Genomic DNA, 21266 nt, shown 5'->3' on the forward strand with positions numbered 1-21266 from the left:
ACATTGAAGTTTCCACCCATCATCCAAGGTAATGAAAATTTATGGCTAAAGGAGTAAATGTCATCCCAAAGTCTTAATCTTTCCTGTGCAGTACATTTAGCATAAACAACTATTGTAATCACCTGATTATCAGCGTCCAAAGTAAGATGTAGGGTGAGTTATTGCTTAGTGTCTGAAATAAGTCCCACTTGAATATGATATTTGATAAAAATCCAAATCTGACCATTACTATTATTATTCACATAGCTCATCCCCAACCTCCTTTTATATCTTTGAATATGTCTGGAATCTTGAAATGGTTCCATCAGAGCAATAATATCAAACTTATGATGATTGTTTAACATTTGCACTCTATGAAAAGCATTATGTGTGTTTACTGATCTAATATTCCAAAACAAAGTTTTTATTGTCATTGAGATACTTCTCCCCCCTCCCCCCCTTTGGCCTGAATCCTTGTTGGAATGCTACTGATTGAAATTTCCCCCTTACTTTTACCTTTTCTGGCTTTAGGTATAGCTTTAGGAGATAAACATGCATCCCTACTTATTTTACTGATGTTGTTGTTGTGTTCCTCTTCTTTATCTTCTTCCCTTTGTCCCCCATTCCTTTTTCAGTATTTGGCAATGCTAAAACTTCCTCAACATCTGCAGGTTCCTTGCACTATCCCTGGTGTGACACAATTCCATGTAACATATTCATTGGAGGTGATTTCCTCTCTACCCCTATCAATACTATCTCCTTACTATCCTAACCAATATGTCTCTCAATATTCCATACTTGTTTCTGAATAAAGTCATGTGGAAATCTTCCCTCAACTGCTATGACAACTTGAAGTGGAGTCTGATCAATCACAGTTGCCATTTCCTTCATAAATTGGAGATCATTCTAATTATCCAGAGTTGTATATATCTCTAATTGCTTCTCCACATTAATGCCTTCAGTATTTTGCTCTGTAGAATCTTCCCCTTTAGTAGTTGTGGTCTGCTCAATGGTATCTTCTTCATCTGTAGATTCCACTTTCTTTTCCTCTTCAATTTCACTACTATGAGTACTCATTTCTGATGATTTAGAGGTAGTAAGATATTTATGCTCTTGTATTGCTGCTATACTTTGTTGCACATCATTATCTGGACATTTGTTCTTGTTATTTTTTGTTGTAAACTAACTGTTTATCCACTTTTTTGTGGACATTTGTTGTTCTTCTGTCCTCCCTGTGATTGGCTTCTCCTTTTCTTGTAGATTCTCTGTATGAGCAACATCTGAGCTGTGATTTTCTACTACATCAAAAGTGTTAGCAGTGGCAACACCTTCCTCCACTACCCCAACTTTGTTTACATCCACTTGTTCTTCAACTTTATTCCTTGGAAGTCGTTTATCAATAGGATGCCATCTTTTGAATTGCCTTCCAACTCTAATCACTGGGTATGCATTATTTTTAGAGATAACACCTTCCTCTGTTTGTTTCCCATCGTCAAAGTCCTCCACAGGTCTCATTAATTCTGAATGTAAAATCCTACAATCTTGTTCAGCATGTCCTTGTAGCTTGCATTATTTACAATACTTAGGTAACATATCATATTGTACCTTGACCTTCTCAATTCTGGAAGTTTCTGCAGCTTCATTGACAATTTCTAACTCTACAAATTTTGGTAAATCAACTAGCAAGTCCACTTGCACTTTGACCCTAGCACAATTAGGTCTCGTCTTGTTGATAGTAACTGAATCTAAGTGTAGAGGTTTTCCAATAGCATGAGCCAATGAAAAAATGGATTCTTTAACAAAAAAAGTAGGTTTCAAATCCGGAAAAGAGATACATGCCATCGCCTGAGTAGTCTCCGCATCTACATTAAACTTATCATCATAAATCAACGGTCTCATCAAATACGAGTATCCATCTTTCGCGATAAATTTACCTTGTAGTGTCACTAAAAAAATTGATCAAATACAAAGAAATTTTATTTGGGGAACAACTGATTCCAAAAAAAAAAAATACATCTTATCAAATGGGATATGCCTACTCAGGATAAGGCACAGGGGGGTATTGATGCACAAAATACAAAAACCAAAAACCTTGCTCTTCTAACAATATTATCCTGGCGCTTATTCAATAAACCTCAATCACTTTGGGCATCCATCCTTATAAATAAATACACTAAATCTGGTGTCTTCCCAAGCCATGAACGTAACGCAACCATTAGAAGCATGACTTGGAAAAATATTTATTTAGGATGGGATACTTGTAAACGTGGAATGGAATGTGTTCTAAGAAATGGATCCTCAATATCTTTTTGGCTAGATAGATGGCTCCCAAACCATAGAACGATTAGAGATATGATTCATGGTCCACTATCCATGAAGGAATCAACCATGACGGTGGACGATATAGTCACCAGTAATGGTATTTGGGATTTAGGAAAACTATCTTTCGAACTACCTGAAAAGATCATAAATCTCATAAACTGTACTTATATATCCCAAAATTTAGATAAACCTGATAAACCAAGTTGGTTTTATGATTAAAAAAATGTATCCTGACTACCAACTCAGTTTATCATCTACTTAAAAATGATAAAATCGTTCTCTCAAGTCAAATCCAAAATTTTAATTGGATCTGGAAGCTACGCTGTCCAAATAAAATTAAGTTTTTTCTGTGGCTATGCAAACATGAAAGACTCCCTACTTGTAATTACTTGAGCTCAATAGGAATAGACATAAATAAAAATTGTTATTACTATAATATACCAGAAACCACAAAACATATTTTTCTAGAATACCCCAACGTAAGAAAGCTTTGGGAGAATATGGGAATCATTTACACCATTAACAAGTTCATCAACAACCCTGATAAGCATTGGTTGGACTTTCTAAAGGACCTTAGCATCATGATAAAAAAACAATTACAATGGTGCGATGTTTTTCCTTTTTACATGTGGAATATTTGGCTGAGCAGAAATGAAAACTATCATAATAAAATAAAAAACAACATTCAAATGAATACTCCTTTTAACCATGCTATGGAGTTCATGCATTTAACTAGGAAAAATTAGAAAGTGAACAAAACCAAAATTGTACACGTACAATGGAAGCCTCCATCCAATGGATACAAGTTGAATACTGATGGATCGGATCATCTTATGGAAACCCAGGAAAGGGAGGAATTAGAGGAGTAATCAGAGACAGTTGGAAACTGGATTTTTGGATATATGGGTAACATTTATGACACAACGGCCACCAAAGCTGAAATCATGGCGCTGCTAAAGGGCCTTGATACTGCTCTCTCAAATGGGTTAATACCATTGGAAATCAATATGGACTCCACAGAGGTCATTAATTTGATTGAAACTAATCACACATCTTATATCAATATTTTGAATGATTGTAGGGCATTGCTTCACCAACTAGGGAACCCCCTCATCCAACATAGCTTTCGGGAAGAAAATCAAGTAGTAGACGCATTAGCTAAAGAGGGATCAAAGATGCAACAAGCAAACTGTTTTGTGCAATGGACAGTTCCACCTTTGTTTGTACTTACTAAGGTGGAAGCAGATAAAGTAGGAACTCCTTTTGTTCGGTTGAAAAAGACTCTAATAGATCCTGGAAATTGTAATAACGATGAAGCCTACCTTGAAAATAACTCTAGCAGACTAGTTGCCATTCCATTCCCTTGTAATAATGCATATTAGTTTCTATTCATATAATATCTCCATTTTACCCAAAAATAAAAATAAAAATGACATAGTTGACAAGACATAAATGGTTGGTGCGAAAGTAGTCAATACTTCCATGTTAATAACACTTTAATTATTAAAATCTCTCTCTTCTCTGGCTTCTCTCTAGGCTATTCTGTGAAATCCCAACGGTAACTTCTTGCCGGATTCTCTTGGCAGAGAAGCTGAGATGAGCATCACCATTGATCTCTTTGGTCCAGCAATAACGCAGCCCCCAGACCTTCCCGATCCAAACAAATACAATCCTTCTCTTCACAAACAACCCCAAATCCCCAATACAACGAACTATCAATTTCCACAAGACTCCCTCCATACTTCGACTAGCAATACTCCCGGCACCAGCGCTCCTAGCGGTAGAGATAAAAGCGAGCAATTCTCTTACGCTGGAGTACTAACAACATCAGCTCACAAAAGGGGAAAAATACGTCTTCCCCACAGAAATTATGAGTTCGACAAGGGCAAACCGGTCATCGTATTCACTAAAGATGAGAATGAGCTGCTGGCAAACACCTGCAAATGGACTATTGTAGGTAAATTTTCCAAAACCAGACCCTCCATTGAAAAAATTAGGACTGAATTTGTGAAAATTGTACCTCTCAAAGGTTCTATGAAAATAGGGGTAAAAGACCATAAACATGTGTTCATAGATGTGGAAAATGAAAAGGATTTCAAAACCATATATTCTAAAAACTTCATTAACCTGGACGAGGAGAATAGCATGAAAATCCAAAAGTGGTCGACCAAATTTAAATCCGAGGCAGATTCTTTAGCTCCTGTTTGGATAAATCTTCCAAACCTCCCCTGGCATTACTATGAATGGGCAACTCTTTGTAGAATTGTTAGTCCTATTGGTAATCCCATTATTATGGACAAAGCTACTCTAACCAAAACCAGGCCCACCATGGCCAAATTGAAAGTCGAAATTGATCTGATGAAACCTCTTGTTCATGAAGTTGATGTGGTCATCAAAAATCCTAAAGGGGAGATTGAAAATTTTTATCAGAAAATCGAATACGAGACAATCCCCGCCTTCTGCGCTCACTGCAAGATTCAGGGTCATACAATTCTAAATTGTAGAATCCTCCACCCCGAGCTAGGATTCGATAATACAAATGAGAAAGAAAATGAGAACAATGAACAAGATCTGAGACAGGGGAGCATCCAAGTCAATTACCAGAACAAGAGAAGTAATCTGAGGCAAAGAAATTCTAGTCATCAAGAGGTTACTGCCAAAGATTACAAAACCTCTGAAAACCAACTGTCTAAAGAGGTAGAGACAAATACGAAAGACAAGGACGAGGGATGGCAAAATGTGGATAGAAGGAAAAATAAAGGAGGACATCAAGTTAAATCCAACAACGACAAAGGGAGCCATAACATCAACTCTCATGCGGCCAACAAAGAAAGCATCAATAGATTTGTCCAGCTTCAGGACAATAAAGGATCTGATGAAATGGACACCACGCGAGAACTGGCTTGTACTAATGATAGCCAGAGCCAAAATAAACTCGTGAACACAGCATTCAAGTACACGAGAGTGGATAGAGCCCTGGAGGAAAAGATAAAAGAAAGAACTAGAAAAAAAGTTGTGAAACAAGGAGTTAGACTTAATGTTCGAAGGAACAGTAACTCTTCAAATGCAAAGATTGATGAAACCAAAGAACAACTTCATGAAGAAATTGCTAACATATTGGAAGTCAACAAGGAAGAACTCACTGCTATGGTCAACAAAAGGAAGAAGTTCAGCAAAAATGTTATGATCCCAATTGAAATATTTCCCGAAAATGAATCTATCAACATTACTAATGGAGGATTGTCCAAGAGTAAGGAAAATATCACTATCAGTTGACCGTCTTTAAATTTACAGAAGGGAGTATCTTACCAAGAAGAAAAGTTCCCTGTCGTTAGAAATGAAGAGTCCCAACAGATCCTTTTGGATCCTGATCCACCAGAGGATAACAATAGGCCGAGACAGGACCGGATGGATATGATTATGGAAGACACTAAAGAGGACAAAATATCCTCGAAATCAGATGAAGAGGTAACTAGACAACATACAAATGGAAAAACTCTTTTGGATGAGTATACTCAACCACCCGAAGAGATCACTTTTCGCAATAACTTATCTCCCAGGAGCATTACCTATCCAGGAGGAACTTACAACTTAGAGAAGCAACCTACCTCAGAGCAATCTCAAGAACAAAATAATCCACCCCCTACTGTTTCCAATGCTTAATTTCCTTTCTTGGAATATTAGAGGGATCGGGTCCAGTAGATCTATTAAAAGACTCATTATTTTTCAACAACAATTTCACTTACCTCTTTCATGCCTCCAAGAACCTCTAGTGGATAGTAGAAAACTAGAGAAATTCAAAAGGAGACTAAGGATGGATCATAGCTTCTTCAATATTAACAACAAGATATGGATTTACTGGAACCACAAGATCATTGTAGACATCATACAAGATAAAGATCAACATGTTCTTATTAAAATTTCCCATAATGATAGGCCATCCATTTTCCTGTCAATTATCTATGCTAAATGTTCAGAAGACTTGAGAAGAGAATTGTGGGCGGATCTCAAAACTATTGCTAACACTGTTCAAGGTCCCTGAGGTGCTATTGGGGACTTCAATGTCATTTGTACGGCTGTGGAAAAAATGGGTGGAAGACCTTTCACCCTTGGAGAAAGCTTGGACTTCCTAGACTGCCTAAGTGAGTGTGGGCTTCAAGATGCAGGATATTCTGGTGCTAAATTCACTTGGTGCGACAACAAGGATCCCCCTAACACTATCTGGAAAAGGCTGGACATATTAGTTTATAATACCAATTGGTTTGATGATTACAACACGACTAGTGTGTCCTATCTCTCAAGGACATGCTCAGATCATGCCCCTTTGTTGGTCAACATGAACAACATTGCTCCCCAATGCATTAAATATTTCAAATTTCTCAACGTTTGTACTGAACATGAAAGCTTTCTTGGTACCATTCAAAGGTGTTGGGAAGAACTAGTAGTGGGAAATCCTATGTATATTTTACATCAGAAGATCAAAAAACTTGTAAAATGCTTAGTCTCTGGTCTAGAGAGCTTAGTCTCTGGTCTAGAGAGACTTATGGAGACATCAATGAGGAGCCAAATGAAAGTATTGGAAGAAAACAGTGTTATGAACAACACTAAGACCAACAGATGTGAACTTTCTAGATGCAGAGCTGAGTTTACAAAATATTTGAAACTTCAAGATGCCATCCTAAGACAAAAGGCTAGGGCCAAATGGTTAGAGGAAGGAGATGCCAATACTTCTTACTTTCACAGCACTATTAAAGATAGGAGGAGGAGACTCTCTTTAAAGAAAATTATGAATGAGCAGAATCAATGGCTTGAAGGAAATGATCAAATTGTTGAAGGAGCAGTGAGCTTTTACCAAAACTTGTTTAGCCATGAAAGTGTCGCTATAGATACTGAAACTATAAACTATTTACCAAGGTGTATCACTGATAAGGATAATGAGATGCTGAGTGCTCTGCCAACCCTTCAAGAAGTCAAAGAGTGTGTTTTCTCTTTGGATCCAGATAGTGCACCGAGGCCAGATGGACTCAATGGATGCTTTTATCAAGCAACTTAGAACATAATAGCTTCTGATATCCACAAAGCTATTATTTCCTTCTTCTCAGGTGATATCCTTCCAAAAAAATTTACTCATACTTGTTTAGTTCTTATTCCGAAGATTGATCACCCTCAAAGTTTCTCTGATTTAAGACCTATTAGCTTGTGCAATGTCTCTAGTAAAATAATCTCTAAGATTCTCAATGCAAGACTTGCTAGTATTTTACCTAGAATTATTTCTAAGAATCAAACTGGGTTTGTTAAAGGTAGGGCTATTTCAGAGAATATTATTTCGGCTCAAGAGATCATTAGAGACATTAACAAACTCAATAGAGGAGGGAATATGGTCATAAAACTGGACATGACCAAAGCTTATGATAAGGTCTCTTGGTCATTTCTATGTTTAGCTCTTAGGAAAATGGGTTTCTCGGAGAACTGGATCCACATTATTTACAACTATTTGTCAAACAACTGGTACTCTGTTATTATAAATGTAGGGAGATATGGTTTCTTCAAGTCCTCTAGTGGACTAAGACAAGGAGACCATCTATCCCCTTCTCTTTTTATTTTGAGTGCTGAATTACTTTCTCATATGTTGATAGGTCTGCAAACCAAGAGTGGGTACAAAGGTTTCTACATGAGTGCCAATGGTCCCCAGATCAACCACTTAACATTTGCCGATGACACAATCATCTTTTGCAATGGGGACAAGAGATCTCTCAAAATGATTCTGTACACTCTCAAGAAATATGAAGACAACAGTGGTCAACTCATTAATAGAAACAAGAGTTGTTTCTCCCTCAAATCCAAAGCAAGTCTTAACACTATCACTAGAATGAAAAGGCTCATTGGTATGGTTTACCATAAATTTCCCATCAACTATCTTGGTTGTCCCTTAATCACTGGGAAAAAAAAGATTTCGTATTACAACGATATTGTCAAAAAGGTTACTAGCAAAATTAGAGGATGGCACTCTAAACTCCTCTCTCCTGGTGGCAGAGCCATTCTCATTAGACATGTTTTTCTTGCTCTTCCCACTCATCTTCTCAGTGTTGTTGATCCTCCTAAGGGAACTTTTGAAATTATTGAAAAATGCTTAGCTAGGTTCTTTTGGTCTGGACAAGACACTGGAAACAAGTATCACTGGATCTCATGGGATAACTTGTGCTATCCGTTTGAGGAAGGTGGCATCAATTTCAGAAGAATTGAAGATATTTGTAATTCTTTGAAGTCAAAACAATGGTGGAAGCTCAGAACTTCTAAATCTCTTTAGAGTGATTTCATCGGAGACAAGTACTGGAATAATCAACACCCTATGAAGGTCCAATGGAAAAGAGAAACCTCTCAAACTGGAAATCTCTCTGTGGGGTCAAATATAACACCGAAAAAAATATCTATTGGAGGGTTGGAAAAGGGGATGTGTCATTTTGGTTTGATAATTGGTCCAACTTGGGACCGTTTTATCTTCTGCACCCTAACGACAACTCTCATAGTTGTATCAATCTCAACTCTGTCTTAATAGAGGGAAGTTGGCATTGGGATAGTTTGCAATACCAACTTTCAACAGAAGATAAAAATAGGATCAACAGTATAGGTGTCCACTTGGACAACAACAAAGAGGACTATCCTATTTGGACTGATACATCTACTGGGGAATTCAGCACGAGCTCGGCCTGGAATAACAGTAGGCATAGAAGGGGGATCAACATTATGGCTAAAAACATATGGAACAAGGACATCCCTTTCAAGATGACATTTTTGACTTAGAGGGCAATCCACGATAGACTTCCAACTGATGAAAGAGTTACTAAAAAGTTTGGAATTAGTATCGGTCCTGGATGTCATTGTTGCACTTTAGACTACTCTAACACAAATATTGAAAATGTAGATCACCTTTTTTGTCTAGGTCTACAAGCTAAAAGAATCTGGAAGTTTTTTGCAGGGTCGCTGGGAATTGCTCATATAAATAATACTCTCAAGATGATATTACTCAGTTGGTGGAATTTGAAGACTAAAAACCCCATTGCTGCTTTCATATCTAAAGCTCTACCCCCAATCATTTGCTGGGAACTCTGGAGAACTAGGTGTAGCAATAAATTTGAGGCTGTAAAGCCTTCTTTTTCATAACCAAAACTAACATCACTTACACTCTATTGCAGGTTACACAGAAGAATTTTGGTCAAGCAAAGATAGGGGAAAGCTGGAATAGCCTCTGTCAAATCTTTGAAGCGGACATCAATCAAAGAACTTCCATCAGAGTCAAATGGCTCAAACCACCTAGAAATTTTATTAAGCTCAACAGTGATGGAAGTTGCGTTCAAGGAAGCTGTGGTGGAGGAGGGCTAATCAGAGACAACCAAGGCAACATGATGTTTGCTTACTCTTTAGATCTAGGCCAAGGTATTTGCAACATGGATGAAGCCCGAGCACTACTATATGGACTTAAATGGTGTGTTAGTAGAGGTTATGATAGGGTTTGGGGAGAAACAGATTCCCTACTCTTAGTTAAATGCATAAATGGAGAATGGAGAACGCCTTGGAGATTGGATAAATTGATTCAAGAAGCACAACAAATAGTTGAATCCCATGGATTTATCATCAATCATTGCTTCGGGGAAGCCAACAAACCTACTGATATATTAGCATCCAGGAGTTATAGTGTTGATGCAATACACGAGTTCAACTCTTTCTTTGATCTCCCGAGGGAAGTTAGGGGATTAATTAACACAGATAGATAGGAGTTCCCTTCCTTCAGAATGCAACAGGTTAAACCTTCTAATTTTATTTACGAACCCCCCTGAATCCTCTTTGTCAAGGAGTCACGTTAGTAGGGTAATAGCTAACTTAGACTCCCCCCCTTCTTTTGGTGTTAACTTGTAGAGTTTATCTAACTCTAGTTCTACCCCAAGATCTTGTATTAAGTTTGGTATACCAAACTTCAAAATGTAACTTTTTCATATCAATGATCATTGGAGGCAGTTAAAAAAAATAAAATACTTCCATGTTTACTAGAAATTCATTGTGCTTGGAGAAAAACACACATTTTGATGGTATTAAGCTCTTTCATATTGTAGTTAATAGTTTACAATATTTGGGATTGACGATATTGGATATAGCCTTTGTCGTAAATAAGCTAGCACAATATTTTCATCGTCTTTGGGTGCCACATATCTCGCTGCTAATTCAGTCTTTCATTCCAGATGAAGCATCTCGAGGTTGATTATATCATTTTGAGAAAGATCACTTATGAATTTACTTACAAAAGCTCTCCCTGGCTCTCTATTTGCATATCTTAGGTGCAAAATTGATGTTTCTGATCGATCATCATCTCGAGGGAGTTTATAAGGATATCATCTTATTCTCAAGTGATTGATATGATTTGATTATAATCTGATCATATGATTTAATTATAATTCTTTGTAATTTTCGTATAATTAACTTGATTAAGATTTCACCATAGTTAGCAACTTCTAGTTTTGATAAGACATCTCTTTTTCTTGCATGAAAATTGAATCATTATATATGAATACTAGAAAAGAAATTCAATTTGCTTCTCTAAATCTTTTGATATTTACTTGAGTTAATATCTCATATGGTCACTTCAACTTTCAATAGTTCACTTAGAAAGTCACTCAACTTTGAGTTGTTCCCTTCGAAAGTCACTCAACTTTGTTTTATAACTCAAAAGTCACTCAACTATTAATAGTTTTCTTAAAAAGTCACGTAACTATTGATATTTTACTTAAAATGTCACCCAACTAATTTAAATTAATTTTTTCATTAAATTTTGTAAAATACAAAAAAAAATAACTATTTAAAAAAATAATAATAAGATGCTTATTTTAATTATTTTATTAAATTTTTTTAAAGTATAATTTTTCTTTTTTTAAAACAAATGGTACTGTGGTGCGTCTTTATTTTTTATTGTACTTCTTATCAATTCCAACTTTTTTTTTTGGATCATTTTTTCACATATTTAACTCCAGTTATATAATTGATAAAACGGAAAAAGTTTTTTTTTTGGGTCAATTGCTACGGTACGTTTTTCCAAAAAAAAAATTGTAATTAAATAATTTGGATTAACAAAATAATTAAAATAAATATCTTATTATTTCTTTAAAAAAGTAGTTTAACATAGAAATTAAATTTCAATAAATTTATGAAAATATATTTAAATTGATTGAGTGACTTTCTAAGTGAAATATCAATAGTTGAGTGACTTTCTAAGTGAAACATCAATAGTTGAGTGACTTTTGAGTTATAAAATAAAGTTGAGTAACTTTCTAAGAGAACAATTCAAAGTTGAGTGACCATCTGAGATATTAAATCATATTTACTTTATAGTCATAATTTTATACTATCTTTACCTATTTTTGCAACCTCTCTTCTCTGGGCTACAAAGTGTATTTTTCATTTATAATGAATATTGTATATTAGCATGCCGGATATCCAGTATTATTGATTTAGTTTAACTATATTTCTATTGTTTAATTTAAAAAGTTTAATATATTTTCAAAATTTTATGTTTTATATTTTAACTAAATCGAAATAGAAAACTTGATCTAAGTGTTCCATAGAATACTTCAAATTATGTATGTATTTGTGAAATGAACTTTGATATTATCTTCTTTTTTTTCATAATTTTACACTTAAAAATACTTTTTTTTAAAACATTGACTAGAGATAATAATAATAATATGTTTATCAACTACTTGAAAATAGTATCTTTTGAATTGTCAAATAAAAATTATTATTCTAAAAAACAAAATTGAAAAACTATTTTGATAAAAAAAAAAAAAAAGAGTCTCCTAAAAGTAAGGAGTTGTTAGAAGCACACTTTTGTATTCTTCCTCACTCTTTTTATTTCCCTAATTGTTCGTCTCTAACTCCACATTTCTTGTGACTTAAGCAAACTTTTCCTATTCAGGATTTGCTCAGATACAAATATTAAGGTGTTATTTGATTAAAAAAATCTTGCAAACTTCCAATTAATAAAGAAGAATTTTTAACATCTTTATAGTATCTAGACTAGAGTAGATGTATGCCCTCTAGGTTATTGCAACGTGTGCTATAATATGTTAACACATATGTCAAATAACTTGGTATTACTTATACTTTTATAAGAGTTTGCTTGGTATGGAGAAAAAATATTCTCATATTTTTAAAATTTTATAATTGTAGTAGCTTATACAATTTTTTATTTTAAAAAAAAGTAAATGGATTCATTCCTTATGTTTTCATGTTTGATAAATAAAAATAATTCTTTAAAGTATTTATATATAAATTACGCAAACGGTATTTGAATTAATTTGGAATGTTTTTTGTAAAAAAAAAAATTACTATTTATATTGGGGAATAATGCATTTTTCTCAGTTTTAAGAGTAAACATCTCAAAAGGTCACCTAATTTTAAGGAATTATCTTATAAAGTCATTTAATTTAATTTTACGTTAAAAAAATCATTCAACTTAAAAAATTTCTCTTGTGAAATAACTTAATCAAATTTGTTAAAAAAAACCCTAAATTTTGCCTACCATTTTCTCATGGCCGCCGGCCATCCTCTGCCAGATGGGGTTGGCCAGATACAAGGACTACCGGAGGGGAACAAAACATCATATGCACACACACTTATGGCACCAAAAACAACGCAACATAACATAGGGATAAAACCTTTGACTTATCTTCACGGAGAACCGAAGCTAGTATGGGAGGAGGATGAAGTATTACAGATGATCATTAATGAAGATTTACAATATGCAGTGATCGGGAAATTTTCATATGGATGGCCAGACATTCATGAATTGAGGAAGCTTATACCGAAGCAATGTGGTTTGAGAGGGGAAGTGAATATTGGACTCTTGAGTAGCAGATACGTTTTGATAAGGGCCTCATTGTTAGAAGATTATGTGAATCTGCTATCAAAACCTCAATTCTATATTACTCATAACAATTGGTCATATCCAATGAGAACTTTGAAATGGGATCCTTTGTTTAATCCAGAGGAAGAAACAACCACAGCAATAGCGTGGATCTCTTTTCCCGCATTGCCACCAAATTTTTTTGGTAAGGACACTATATTCTCTATGGCAGCAGCAGTTGGAAGACCTCTACAAGTAGACCTGGCAACTCAAAATAAAACAAGGCCAAGTTGTGCTAGGGTAAAGGTAGAGGTGGATCTTTTGGGAGAATTCCCTAAAAGAATCAATATTGGGGTAAGGAAAAAGTCAGGGGAGGTAATGGACAAATGGGTGGCTATCAAATATGACTATATTCCAAAATATTGCAAGACTTGCAAGCTCCAGGGGCATAATGAGGAGGATTGTTACGTAATACACCCAGAACTTTTCACACAGGAGGAACAAAAAGAGGAGACAGAAAAGGAGCAGAAAAAGAAGGAAGACAAGGGTACTAGAGTAACACTTGAGGAAGGTAAAAGGTTAAGAGGAAAAAATCAAGAACATTGTGCCAGAGGCATGGAGGGCAAGGATAATAAAATTGCAGAAAGAGAATTTACAGAGCAGGGGAGGAGGACTGGAAATAACAGACATTTTCAATACCAAAGAAGAAAACCAGAACTAGTCTGGAATCCAAAATCACAGCAAGGAAGAAAATCAGAAGTAGAAACAAACAACAAATTTGGGGCGTTAGAGGATACCTCACCTGAACATGAAGAGGACTATGGGGAGGGCTTAGTGGATAAGCAAGAGACACACATTCAGAATGAGATTTGGGACAAGCCTAGAGACAATGACAGAGGGACATTTAATTCCAATTCTCAAAAAGGGGATCAAATAAACGACTCTGAGCATAAAATTTCTTCAGCTGAAACAGAACCAGGCAGCACTGCTAGTGTTACAGCAATACAACAGGAGAAACAGGGGCACAATACATTGATGGACAAAGGAGGGATAAACGACAAAGAAAATGTTCTAAGTGGGATGGATGCATCAGCTTTTCCTAGTCCTAAGTTACACAAACATAGACCACAAGAACTACAAGAAAAGCAGGATACAGAGGAGGAAGAGGATATGGCTGCTAACATAAATGCTATTGGGAGAGAAGGGGATTTATCCCCTAGGCAAATAGAGTTACTAAAGGGAAGATATGGTGCAACTAGGAACAATACTTTAGACATGACTTATGTCAACACAAAAAGCAGAAAGGTCAGGCTCACATATCTTGATCAATGATTGGTAAAATTCTGTTTTGGAACATTAGGTCAGTAAAATCTCAAAATTCTTTTGAAAGATTACTGAACCTAAATAACAAACATCATTACTCATACATTGCTTTACTAGAACCTTTTCAAAGTCCATCAGAGTTGGAAAAGTACAGGAGAAGGCTTGGGAAAAAGCATGCCAAAGTTAACTGTTCTTCTAAGATTTGGTTGTTCTGGGATGAGGATTGGGAAGAGCAAGATTGTGTTGACACAGTGCAACAAATTACTATCTCCATAAAACATAGAGATAGCAATGCTTATATCAAAGTTACAGCAGTTTATGCAAGATGTAGTGCCCTGGAAAGATTGGAATTGTGGGAGGACCTTGAGGGGATTGCTAACAATACACAGGTTCCTTGGATGGTAGGGGGAGACTTTAATACTATAACAGATGAATCAGAGAAGCTGGGAGGTCTGCCAGTCTCACAACTTGAAGTGGAAGATTTTGTTCAATGTATTAATGTTTGTGCATTGAATGAAATAAAATTCTCAGGAAGCAGATACACTTGGTGGAATGGTAGGATAGAGTCTGACTGTATTTTCAAAAGGCTAGACAGAGTCTTTGGGAATAATGAGTTCATGAATGAGTTACAAAATACAGAAGTACAACATTTGATCAGAGAAGGTTCAGATCATGCCCCTCTACATGTTACTTGTAGCACTTCACATGAGCATTTGTTCAAGCCTTTCAGGTTCCTTAACTTTTGGACAAAACATCACAGCTTTCTTCAAACTGTGGAAGAAATATGGCAGGTAGAGGCAACAAGCTCCCCCTTCACAGTGCTACAGACCAAGTTGAAAAGAGTAAAATCAGCTTTGGTCCAGTGGAGCAAGACCACATTTGGAAATATTTTCCAACAGGTTGCAACACTGGAAGACTTAGTCAAGACCAAAGAAATTCAGTTGGAAATCAACCCATCAGGAGAAAATAGAACTGCACTGAAGATGGCTGAAGCAAAATTAAAGAGATATTTGCACATTGAGGAAGAGTATTGGAAGCAGAAGGCAGGTATGAAATGGTTTCAAGAAGGTGACAGAAACACTAAGTTCTTTCATGCTTATGTGAAGGGTAGAAGAAGAAGGTTGCAAATCTCAAAGATAAAGACTAGACAAGGGGATATTATTACCAGCACACAGAATATTGGGGAAGAGGCAGTGAATGTGTTCAAGGAACAATTCATGGAGACCAATGCACCATCAGATTTCTCTATGCTGGACTGTATTCCAAAACTGATTACAGATGAACAGAATGAAGAGATGGGGAATGTACCTACAGAGGAGGAAATTAAAGAAGTGGTTTTTGCTTTAAATGGAGATAGTGCAAGTGGTCCAGATGGATTTTTAGGGCAATTTTTCCAAAGCTGTTGGGATATTGTTAAAAGGGACATTGTCAACATGGTTAAAGCTTTTTTCTGTGGTCAGGAGCTCCCAAGGTATATAACTCATACTAACCTAGTCCTTATCCCTAAAAAGGAGGTGGTTGATAATTTTGGCGATTTGAGGCCTATTAGCCTTAGCACATTCATTAACAAAATCATATCAAGACTGCTGCATGAAAGGTTAGTGAAAGTGCTTCCTAACATTATCTCTCAGAATCAAGCAGGATTTGTGAAAGGGAGGAGCATTGTTGAGAATGTTCTCCTAGCACAGGAAATCATAAGAGATATCAATAGAAGAAATAAGCTTCACAATGTGGTGGTGAAATTGGACATGGCTAAGGCATATGACAGAGTGTCATGGATCTTCCTCACTAAGGTGCTTAGAAAATTTGGATTTTCAGAAAGGATTATTGACATGGTGGTAAGGTTATTAACAAACAATTGGTACTCAGTGATTGTGAATGGCCAGTCATTTGGATTCTTCCAATCCTCAAGAGGTTTGAAACAAGGGGACCCACTTTCTCCAACTCTGTTCATCATAACAGCAGAGGTATTGGCCAGGAGTCTCAACCAGCTTTACAAGGATCAGAAGTACAAAGGTTTTGGTTTACCAAAGTGGAGCCAAGAGACCAATCACTTGAGTTATGCTGATGATACTATACTGTTCTGTTCAGGTCAGTCATACTCAATGAAGAAAATGATGAAGGTATTGATTGATTATGAAAAGGTGTCTGGACAGATGGTAAATTTAGACAAGAGTCTGGTCTATATGCATGAAAAGGTACCACTTGGAGTATGTAATCAAATAAAAAGAATTACAGGAATAAAACAAGGTTCATTTCCTTTCAGTTATCTTGGCTGCCCCATTTTCTATGGGAGGAAGAAAAATGCCCACTTTGAGATGCTGATCAAGAAGGTGATAAAGAGATTAAGTTCCTGGCAGAACAGGTTACTCTCTTTTGGGGGAAGGTATGTCCTAATAGCTCATGTTTTCAGTCAATGCATATATATGTTCTTTCGGCTATGAATCCACCAGATGGTGTAATCAAACAGCTACATAGAATCTTTGCAAAAAAATTTTGGGCTAATACAGCTGGAGCTAAGAACAAGCACTGGGTTGCATGGGACAATATGTGCTACCCCAAAAAGGAAGGAGGATTGGGATTGAGGTCATTACATGATGTTTCAAAAGCTCTTTTTGCTAAACTGTGGTGGAAGTTTAGAACTTCTACTGACTCTTTGTGGGCTTCATTTATGTGGAACAAATATTGTAAGAAACTACATCCAATTATTGCTCAGGGATATGGGGCCTCCCATGTTTGGAGGAAAATGATAGCAATAAGGGAAGAAGTGGAGCATGAAATATGGTGGCAGATTAAGGCTGGTAACTCTAGTTTCTGGTTTGATAATTAGACTAAACAAGGTGTTTTATATCATATAGAGGAAAATGCTAAGGAAGAAGAGGTGGAAGTGAAGGAATTTATTACAGAATCAGGTTGGGACAAAGTGAAGTTATTGCAGCATCTCACTACTGAAATGACTGAGTATATAATGGAGAACATTTCACCTCCAAAATCACAGTCTGGCAATGATGTGGCTTGGTGGATGGCAAATACTCAGGGAAGATTCAATGTCAAGACAGCATGGGACATGATGAGAAAGAACCCAGAAGAGATTTTGAGCTAATCTGGCATAAGGGGTTGCCATTTAAGCTTAATTTTTTTACATGGAGGGTCTGGAAAAGGAAGATTGCCACAGATGATAATCTAAAGAAGATGAAAATCAATATAGTGTCCAGATGTTGGTGCTGTGACAGAAAGCAGGAGGAAACAATGTCTCATTTATTCCTAACAGCCCCCGTAGCCAATAGGCTATGGAGGTATTTTGCTCATTTTGCAGGAATTAACATAGAAGGAATGCACTTACAACAATTAATAATCACTTGGTGGAAACATGAGTCAACTTCTAAGTTGCACAACATATACAGAGCAATGCCAACAATTATCATGTGGAGCTTATGGTTAAGGAGAAATGCTATCAAACATGGCAGTGCGAACAGCTGGGAAGGGATGATGGATATGACAATGGAATTGGTCAGGCAGCTAGTGAAGACACAATTTCCATGGATCAAAAAAATGACATGGTCTTGGAGGGAAGTAATTTTCAGACTCACACAATACAAGCCAAAGATACATGTTTTAAGTGTCACATGGAGACCTCCTGAAGATCACCAAGTAAAGTGTAACACTGATGGGGCAAGTAGAGGCAATCCTGGTATGAGTTCTATTGGATTTTGTATAAGAGATACTAGAGGGGACCTTATTTATGCTTTAGCAAAAGGTATTGGTATTGCTACTAATATTGAAGCAGAAACTATTGCCATACTTTATGGTCTGAGAGAGTGTAAGAGTAGGCGATTTCAGAATGTAATTATTGAGACTGATTCACTCAGCCTCAAGAAGATCATTCAGAAAGCTTGGAGGGTGCCATGGGAATTAGCAGAAAAAGTGGAAGAGATTAGGGAAATTATGCAGCTGGTCAGTGCAACAATCACACATATTTTCAGAGAAGGTAATGGTTTGGCCGACTCTTTGGCTAACATAGCCATGAAATCACAATCTGAGCATCAATATCTCAGGTTCCAGGAGTTGCCACTGAAGGAAAGAAGGATCCTAAATGTAGAAAAAGCACAAATCCCAACACTCAGAATAAGGACTCGTAAAATCATTCCTCAATGAGCAACAACCAGGCCATAACAGACAAGAGAATCAGGAGCAACACAAAATCTAGCAGATTCCAAACAAAACACAGACTCACTGATATGCAAAGGAATATATATATAAGATTATTCTTTATTTACATCATACCAGCTAAACTAGAAATAATAGCAAAGGAGAATACAAGACAACTGCAAGCTACATGGATCAAGAGAAGACAACAAGCATACATGAAGCAAGATTCATATCAGCGAAAATGGGGCAGAGTTTTAACTCATTTAAGGCGAAGATTACACCTCTGCGAAGCTCCATCACAGATCAACCTCTTCCTTGGAGCACTGCCCAGCACACCTGGAAAAGAAAATAACCACAAGGAAAAATCGATAAGCTCCACAATCGACCAAGATAGAAGGTCAAAAATGCAAAAATGAAGGCACAACGGAAGGGAGAAAGAAATGCTCAAAGTAGGAGCGGGTACGGGAGGCGATAATTCAGACAAGGCGACGGAGGATATGGCTGTTGTCCATTCACTTTCCAAACGTGGAAATGCCCTAGAACCTGATATTTGTTGGGTCGGATCTTTTTATGCTGTTTTGGTATTTTTTATTTGGGCCAAAGTCCTTGTACAGAATGTTGGTTTCTGAAAGTTAAATAAAAAGGCCAGCAGGCCACAAAAATTTGATTTAAAAAAAAAAAAAATCAAATTTGTTATTAAAAAAAGTTAAACATGAAAAAAAAAATCTATATAAATTAAATTAAACTAAATTAACTCATATTTTATATTCGATTTTCATAATTATTAAAATTATAAGCCTGAAATTTTACGGAATTTAACAATATCCTTAGGTAGACTTCTTGTAGGTATGAAATAATTCATCAAGGGACACATCTTCCATGAATTTGAGAAAAAGAAAAACCCACGATTTACCGTTACAATGATTTCAAAAATGTTGGGTTTTAAAATGTGTGAATGAAAAATGAAGAGTTGCGACTTTTATGAAGAGTTGTGATTTTTATGAAAAGTTGCGACTTTGATGAAGAGTTGTGACTTTTATGAAAAGTTACGAATTTTATGAAAAGTTGTGACTTTTATGAAAAGTTGTGACTTTTATGAAAGGTTGTGTCCTATCCGAAAGATTGTGACTTTTCCAAAGGTTTGTGACCTTTCCGGTAAGGCACAATAAGAACCTTTTCACACTACCCTTTGTTTTCTATAAATTGAGGGATGTCCTCGCATTTTAGTTAAACGATTTTTTCTGGACTTCTTCTACTACTACTACATCTAGTATTCTAAGTGTACTTTACTGCCGTTGAGTGGTTCGCTGACATCGTGATTTTAGGTACCGATACACCGGTGAGTAAGATCGTTCTATCCTGGGAGGATATATCTATTAACCTCGGTTACTTGAGGGGAATAGTTTCCTTAAGGGGACACTGTGCATTCAGTGGGCTCGATTTTCTTCTTTAAGAAAAATATTTCGTATATTGTTTCTAATTAGTTTCTGATTCTATTTTCTCTACTAGTTTTAATTTTCTAGTTTGAAAATACTCTTTAAACTTTGTTGTTTCTTACCAAGTTCTTCAAAGTTTTGTTCTAAGTATCTTAGGAATACAAGATGAACAACAAAAAATCCTCAAAAATATTTCATTTAGCAATTACTTTTGACAAAATTATTAAATTTCATTTAAGAGGTTATTACCTCCACATTTTTTTTCGACAAATAATCAAATTTTAATGTGTGAGTTTATAACCTTCTCAGTATAAAATTTTAATATTTTATTTTGTGTTAGTTAAAACCCCACAAGATTGTATCATAAAATTTTAGTTTTGACCAACCAAAGTAAAAATGAACTCATTAAGGATTCATAGTTATCAGAATAAAGTGACAATTTGATTTGGAAAATGGGGATATATATAAAGAAATTCATTAAGGATACAATTGTATGTACATGTGTGGTTTTTTATATATATATTAGATGGCCATGACCTGTGCTGAGCACGGTCCCAACACTAAGTAATTAATTATTGTCATAGCTTATATCAAGCAATTGCACTACATTCGTTCATCTTTGGCTTGATGTTGAATATCATATCAAAACGGTTGAAACAAAGAGCTCAGAGAGTACAATTACAACTATTGTGGTATTGATATACCAAGCCCAAGTCGTATATATGAGCAATTCAGCTATTAGCATTTGAATAATATTATGACATGTTGAATAGCCAAGAAGCCTTTTGAGAGGCTAATAAGAATATGTAGCAACATTTCACATGATTATTACATATATCATTAGGTTTGAACAAAACTGCAAACCTTGCATCTTGCATAGTATCTTAGCATTATTCCTGCTTTAGAAAATGCATTTAATAGTGTTGAGTTTGCAGCAACATCAAACATGTCCCACTCTTAGGGTGTGTTTGGTATGAAGGAAAATGTTTTCCTAGAAAATGTTTTCCTGGAAAACAAGTTGATTTTTGACTTATTTTCTCATGTTTGGTTGGTGAGTAGAAAATATTTTCCGAATTTTTTTTTTAGTGTTTGATTTATGAATGAAAAATTATTTTTGAGAAATATCTTTTATTTTTACTAGAGTAGAAAATAATTTTTGAAATTGA

At 35.8% G+C, this 21266-nt stretch overlaps 1 protein-coding gene across 1 annotated transcript; it reads left to right on the forward strand.

Moving 5' to 3' along the window:
* Positions 1–6388: 6388 nt before the first annotated feature.
* On the forward strand, positions 6389–7354 carry LOC107062482 (uncharacterized). Its single transcript, XM_015313150.1, has one exon. The coding sequence runs from the start codon at positions 6389–6391 to the stop codon at positions 7352–7354; it is 966 nt and encodes a 321-aa protein (XP_015168636.1).
* The last annotated feature ends 13912 nt before the right edge of the window (positions 7355–21266 follow it).

The sequence above is a fragment of the Solanum tuberosum genome, unplaced genomic scaffold (assembly GCF_000226075.1).
Source record: "Solanum tuberosum cultivar DM 1-3 516 R44 unplaced genomic scaffold, SolTub_3.0 scf00232, whole genome shotgun sequence".
Taxonomy (NCBI): domain Eukaryota; kingdom Viridiplantae; phylum Streptophyta; class Magnoliopsida; order Solanales; family Solanaceae; genus Solanum; species Solanum tuberosum.

What these genes read in the sequence shown, in the direction of transcription:
- LOC107062482 (XM_015313150.1), top strand. Translation starts at nt 6,389, where the DNA reads ATGGGTGGAAGACCTTTCACCCTTGGAGAAAGCTTGGACTTCCTAGAC.